Source organism: Physcomitrium patens, chromosome 4, assembly GCF_059467195.1.
Source record: "Physcomitrium patens ecotype Gransden chromosome 4, ASM5946719v1, whole genome shotgun sequence".
NCBI classification, from domain to species: Eukaryota; Viridiplantae; Streptophyta; class Bryopsida; order Funariales; family Funariaceae; genus Physcomitrium; species Physcomitrium patens.
Window position 1 is genome coordinate 22,216,815 of NC_143413.1, and position 6,395 is coordinate 22,223,209.

The 6,395-nt window shown below is 37.1% G+C and overlaps 1 protein-coding gene across 1 annotated transcript; it reads right to left on the reverse strand.

Moving 5' to 3' along the window:
* Positions 1–303: 303 nt before the first annotated feature.
* On the reverse strand, positions 304–2,038 carry LOC112281769 (methylsterol monooxygenase 1-1). The gene has a single exon (XM_024518645.3). It carries the CDS (start codon positions 1,779–1,781, stop codon positions 837–839), a length of 945 nt encoding a protein of 314 aa, XP_024374413.1. The 5' UTR covers positions 1,782–2,038; the 3' UTR covers positions 304–836.
* Positions 2,039–6,395: the final 4,357 nt, after the last annotated feature.

The window sequence follows — 6,395 nt, forward strand, 5'->3', positions numbered from 1 at the left end:
TTCATACACAACAAGACCACCACATTTTCACCCAACAAGCACTAATTCTCAAAAACTATAAGTTGACTCTGTTTTATCTCACACTAATTCTTCACATCAGCTGGTTGTAAAACTGATGATTACATCATCAAACACAAGAAACGAGTTCCAAGCTCACTCTTCACAATGTGTAAACGTGACAATAATTTTTAAATGAACCCACAACGCACTACCGATTCGTGGACAAAACCCAACCACTTCAGTTCAGGATAGACAATAAAGGAAATAAAGTGCTTAGGAGTAGATGCCACCCAACACCAGTCATCCATTATCAAGCACAAGCTGTATTCAGTGACTCGTTGTTCAAGTCAAATTAGAAAAAGGAACAACATGCAGAGCAGTTGGCAGAGCCTTGAATCCGTTACCTACTGGTAGTAAGGGAAGAGCTCGGGATAAACTCCAGCTCGCTGACCTACTCTACATCACACTGAATGATACCAGGAGCTACTACTGTGGAACATATGCTACAGTAGATTCATAGCATAGAATGAACATATCACACCCAGATGACTAATACCACTCTCAGGACTACATCTGAGTAGGGAACAGATTAAGATTGCCAAGTTAGGAGCAAAACCTGTTGCATTCATGTCACTTGACCGAGTAATTTCACACAGTGAGCTCCTGTTTGAGCACTGGTGCGTGTCCTCCATGCAACGTCAGTCGAAGATGTGTCTCGATTCAGATCTATGTGGTGGGTGGTTATACTCAACCCCACCAATCAGAAAATCCTGGATTGGAGTGTTCCATACTGAAAGAAGCGCCAAGTCGTTGTGCCGCTGAGATGAAAGCGGAGATTACGAGGATTTGATGTCATTGGACAGGAAGGAGGGTATGGGTTTCAAATCATCAGCCCGAAGCCACCCGGCTTCTCTCTTCTCCTGTTCCTTGCTCTTCGCAATCGCCTCTTTCCTGTGCACCTCCTTCATGTAACGGTATCCCTTATCGGTGCCGTATAGCCAGTCGCAGTACGTGAAAACAGAGGCGAAGTTGCTTGAACACTTAGCGCCGACGAAGTGGTGATAGTCGTGATACTCTGCCCCTCCGTAGAAGGGAATCAAGCGCGTGGGGTTCCAAGGGAAATCGTATCCGCTGTGAGTTTCGAGAGCCTCCAACTGCCTCATTGCAATCCAAAGCCAGAAGGTGATGATATGGCCAGGCGCCATCGCTGGACCCGCGAAGGTAGGAACCCCTAAAATCACAACCTCCGCCCAATGTGCATAAGGGGCGGCGAAGCTCATCGGCGCGGAGAACTCATGGTGCACAGAATGAATGGCATCGTACCACCAACCATTGTGCAACCAGCGATGCAACCAATAGTTCCCGAAATCCTCAACTATGGTATACACAGTAAGCTGCATCAACACCTCACTGACAGCCGGCAGGGGCAGACCGAACCGAACCCCTATCAACCTCACGGCAGGGAAGGAACAGAGCTGCAACGGGCCAACCACGGTGAAAAACGTCCACATAACCACCTTGTAACACCGCCATGTCGCGGATGGCTCGTTATGCACCCCGGCCTGCACTTTGTACTTCTCGGCGCTCTTCACCTTCAACACGTCCAGCAGCACATAGGGCAAGGGCACGACCGAGAAAATGACAAAGAGGAAGATGATGTTCATGCAATACAATGTGTAGTCACTCACATTGTGCGTCTTGCTCCACCACAGCTCTTCCCAGAGCGTCAACGATCGACCCAGGGCCTCCTCCGCCTCGGGGAGGCTGGCAAACGGAATCATGGCTCTCGAATTCTGCACCCTCCCGGCGACCGAATTAACTACCCACCACCCGCGGCCTCTCAAGTCACGCTCCCAAATATCGCGATTCAATACAATGGCCGGATCTGACCACTAAAATGCAGCGTCTCGGGAACGCCGCGACAGCGCAGGAGCTGCAAAGCTGGTGATCCTCCTCTCCAGATGTGCCGTCTTCCTCTCGTGGCCCGCTTCTCGGAGCTTCCCCTCTCTCAATTGTCCCTCCGCATCGGACGCTTCTTTTCGCATCCCCTCCTCCTTCCCTTTGCTTTCATCCTCAAATTGTACGCGACATTCGTTCCTTTATTCGCTCGCTCGGGACTCTTCTCGTCCTTCGACGTCCTTCTCATCCTTTGTCATTCTCTTCTTCGGCTCGGCAGTCAATTGCACGGTAAAAGATTTTTTGTTCTGAATGATTCTCAACCAACGAAGGGAAAAGTGACGACGCCCTTTGTACACTATGCACATTTCATTATTTCTTTATTTGTATGTATTTCTTTATTTGTATGTATTTCTTCGTTTATTTTCACATTCTTCTCTTCTATTCTGAATGAGTGGTCGTTATGGAATTGTTTGGAGGCACGTCATCCACTGACGGAAGCTAGAGTTTAATGTTGAGGTTATTCTCGGATCTATGTTAAGTCATTGTTATTCTACGCCTCAAGTATGAAGTATCATTGTTGGTGCAAGAGAATTAACACAAACAAGAGAACAAAATGTTCGAATGAAATTGCCATTGCAAGAGGAGTGTTCCATGTTGTTTCTTTGGCGTGAGGGGGCTTCTTCGTCCCGACGCGAGGCACCGCCATGGAAGCACAAGAGCTGCTGCTGCCTCCGCTCTCATCCATCTCGAATAGCTCCCTGGTGCGCTGCTGCTTCCTTCCCCTTGTGGCGATGGATCTGCACTCGACGCTGACTGTGCCTGGGTGGCACAACTTCATCCCCCATGCTCGGCCTCCTCCACCCTTCCTACCAGCTCCAGATCTCCGGCATTATTAACAGCCATTCCTATATTCTCGCCTCGTCCACGAAGCCTCGTCGATCTGACCCAGGAAACAGCGCTCCTTTATAGAAAAATATGCGTCGTCTTATCGTTGTCAGCACCGAGCCCAGGAGAGACTCCCCCTGCCCCTGAGAGTGTAAGTAAAAGTGTGTCTGTCTCCAAACAGGCACCCAGGCACAGTCAGCGTCGAGTGCAGATCCATCGCCACAAGGGGAAGGAAGCAGCAGCGCACCAGGGAATTGTTTGGAGGCGTTTGTGTGTATATTTGTGTGTAAGTGTGTGTGTGTGCAATCTTCGGCCATTGAGCTGCAGGCGATCTTCGACCGGCAACTCGTGAACCCTATCTTTGCGAATGAAGCTTTGAATGCTTGTAGAATGGCGTGGGTCTGTGCGATGCTGGCTGTGTGTGTCTATTCCAGGACCAGATCCAAGCAGAGTTTTGACGTCGGAAGGGAAGGGGAAGGAAGGGTGGCATTTTGGCTAATCAACGTCGACAATTATTACCGAAGCTTGGTCATCACATATTTTGTGGGAAAAAAGGTACTTACCGCAAAAAGTAACTTTGATAATGAGAAGATATCTGTTTAAGATTAACAGAAAAATATTAAAAATTAATATGCAACTTGGGTGTTTACTGTTGCAGGAATTGAAATGTGTAAAACATACACATATTGAAATGTAGCATATGCTATAAAATATTGTGAGAAGAAATCATGAAATATGGTTCAAATATCAAAAACTCAAGATCATGATGGAAAATTATAATGCAACTCTCATAGAAACGAAATCTAATGGAAATAATTCCATCTCATTTTTATTTTTTTATTTTTATTTATTTTGGCATGAAAATTAATTTGTGTGGCTCTCAAATGGCTTCAAGCTATAGTTGATACAATATTTAACATAGTGCAATATTTGTTTGATATATATATATATATATATATATATATGTATATATTTGTGAAGTAATAGATTTTTATTAGACAAAACAAAAATTTGTTTGCTTGTGTGCCATTAACAGCAGTATTCATTGAGATCACTCAACAATTGGTGAGATTGAACTTTTACATTTATTTATTTTTTGTACAGAAGTGTTAAAATTCATGGATAATGCAAGAAAATAAATGCAACATTACATGTTAAGTGAACATCTTATGGTTTCATAGTCCATGCATTTGTTACAAAATTTAATATATTGATTTATTATAATTTAATATGTTTGAAAAACTAAACAAAAACAGATTATCAAATAAAGTATATAATTTTGAGATGGATGTTGATGGTTTTCAAATGTCCAATGAAGTACATGATGGTTTTGTATGCAAGTAATATTTAAATCATTTCTCTACTTACAAAAAATTAAGAATAATGAAAACTAAAATTGTGCATATAGATCATGAATTTTGATATTGCCTTGAACTTTTAAAAAGAAATTAAAAACCTAATATAATTACTAAAAACTTAGAATTTAAGACAATGCTTATTTTTATATATATATATATATATATATATATATGTAGGAAAAATATGTATTGTTGGGTAGTGCAATCTTTGGCACATCTAATCATTCTCTTATTCATTCATGCTCCTTAATTCCTTTATTTCTCAGTTCTCTTATTTCCATGTTCATTGATTTTTATTTTTTTTGAATTCACTACATTTTGTTCTTCACAACCAATCAAAAAACTTCCTTTGTATCTTAGCATTATATCCAAGTTCATATATATAATAGTTATACATATATATATATATATATATATATATATATTTATATATATATACACACACTAGAAGTAACTCATTTAGCTACTAAATCATTTGTTGTTACTAAAGTATTTTACAATACACAACATTGGTTATGGATTTTCAAAAATAACTATTTAAACTTATATATTCATTTTATTTTTATTTTTTATAGTCTTCAAAATAGATATTCTACATATTCATAAAAAATAAAATAAGAAATAAATAATTATTAGTCATTCTATTAATATCACATTTAAAAAAGAAAGCTTCATATTTTTATTCTTCTAATAAATTATTTTTCTATAATAGAAGGTTCAAATTATTCAACATACATACATACATGTATAATATACATAATAGGATTATTTATGCAATTGGTTCTTGAGCTCCATGTCTTCAAAGAACATAATTTACATACTTTCCTTGTCTTCTCAAAGTTCTTAGTATTTTAAAGACTCTCTTGTAGATTCAACTGTAGTGTGGATATCCACAACTTACAACAATTTGGCATTGAGAGTTAAAAAATCTGACAAAGAATTAAAACTATTCATTATTAGTACAACTTTAGAATGATATTATGAATAATGCTTGTATTATGAGTACTAAAAAAACTAAGAATATAAGGAACATTGGAAATACCAAGAATTCAAGGAATGTTAAGAATATTGACTTTTTATAGTACTCATATTTGATTTTACATAGTACCAATTACAAATTTTAAATGGTGTTAACAACCTCAATTAAGTAGAGGTTTTTGTAGACAAATAGATGAATAAACATTATATCTATATATATATATAAATATATATAGATATCATTATTGCGGATATGCATATTTACTATAATATTTTCTTATATGATTAAGTAGAAGTAAGTATAAGTAGATTTATTTCATGATATGTTATAGAGAAGCTTCTTAAAAGCTATATAGGCATTGTTTTGGCTATACATGTATTTGTAGTTGTTTAATAGATTAGAAACTTGGTCAACAAATTAACCACATATTGGTAGCTTGTAGAAGAAGCTAACTATGTGGCGTACATGGAAAAAACTTATCTTGCGAATTAAGATATAAGTCTTACAAAGTCAATATGTTTTGGGGTCCAATAGAACATTGCCACATAACTCCTAGTTAAGAGTATATATTGAGGGAAGAGTGAAGCCTTCTTTACTCTTATCAACACCTTTCTAGTCTTTAGTCTTTAGTCTTGTTTCAAGACTTTCTAGTCTTCTTGTCTTTGACAATAGCCATTTTAGTTTAATACTATATCATCTTTGAGTGATTTTTTAGTCTTTTCAAGTAACATAAGAGTATATTGACATTTTAGTTCTATAAAGTTTATATCCTTGATAGTTTAACAATAGTCATAATTTATTATTTTTGTCTTATTTTAAAAATAAATAGATTATCTTATTTCTATTTTCATTTTTTAAAAATTATAAATTATCCACCTTCAAAAAAATTATTTATTTTTTTGATACTGATTTTTTTCATAAAAGAAGCGGATTACCCTTCTTTTTAAAAAATTTCATTTGATATTAGAGATTATGGATTATTTTCTTTTAATTTGACTTGTGAATTTATCAAATTGTTTGAAATAGAAAGAAAAATTATGAATACTAGACTTGGAAAAAGTAAGAATAGATTTGCAACTATTGCATATCTTTATGAATTTGTTAACACCTTTAGGATAGAAATTTCACACATTACCAATGCTAATTAAATAAATACTAATCATATGTCTATGGAAGAAGTTCAAAGTCTACATCAAAAATTTGTGAAATTGAAAGAAGTAAGTAGATCGACCACACAATCAAATCCAAGAAGTTTTCTTTTCACAAGTATAATA

Bases quoted from the DNA above. Each gene is read 5' to 3' on its own strand.
- LOC112281769 (XM_024518645.3), bottom strand. From the start codon at position 1,781: ATGATTCCGTTTGCCAGCCTCCCCGAGGCGGAGGAGGCCCTGGGTCGA.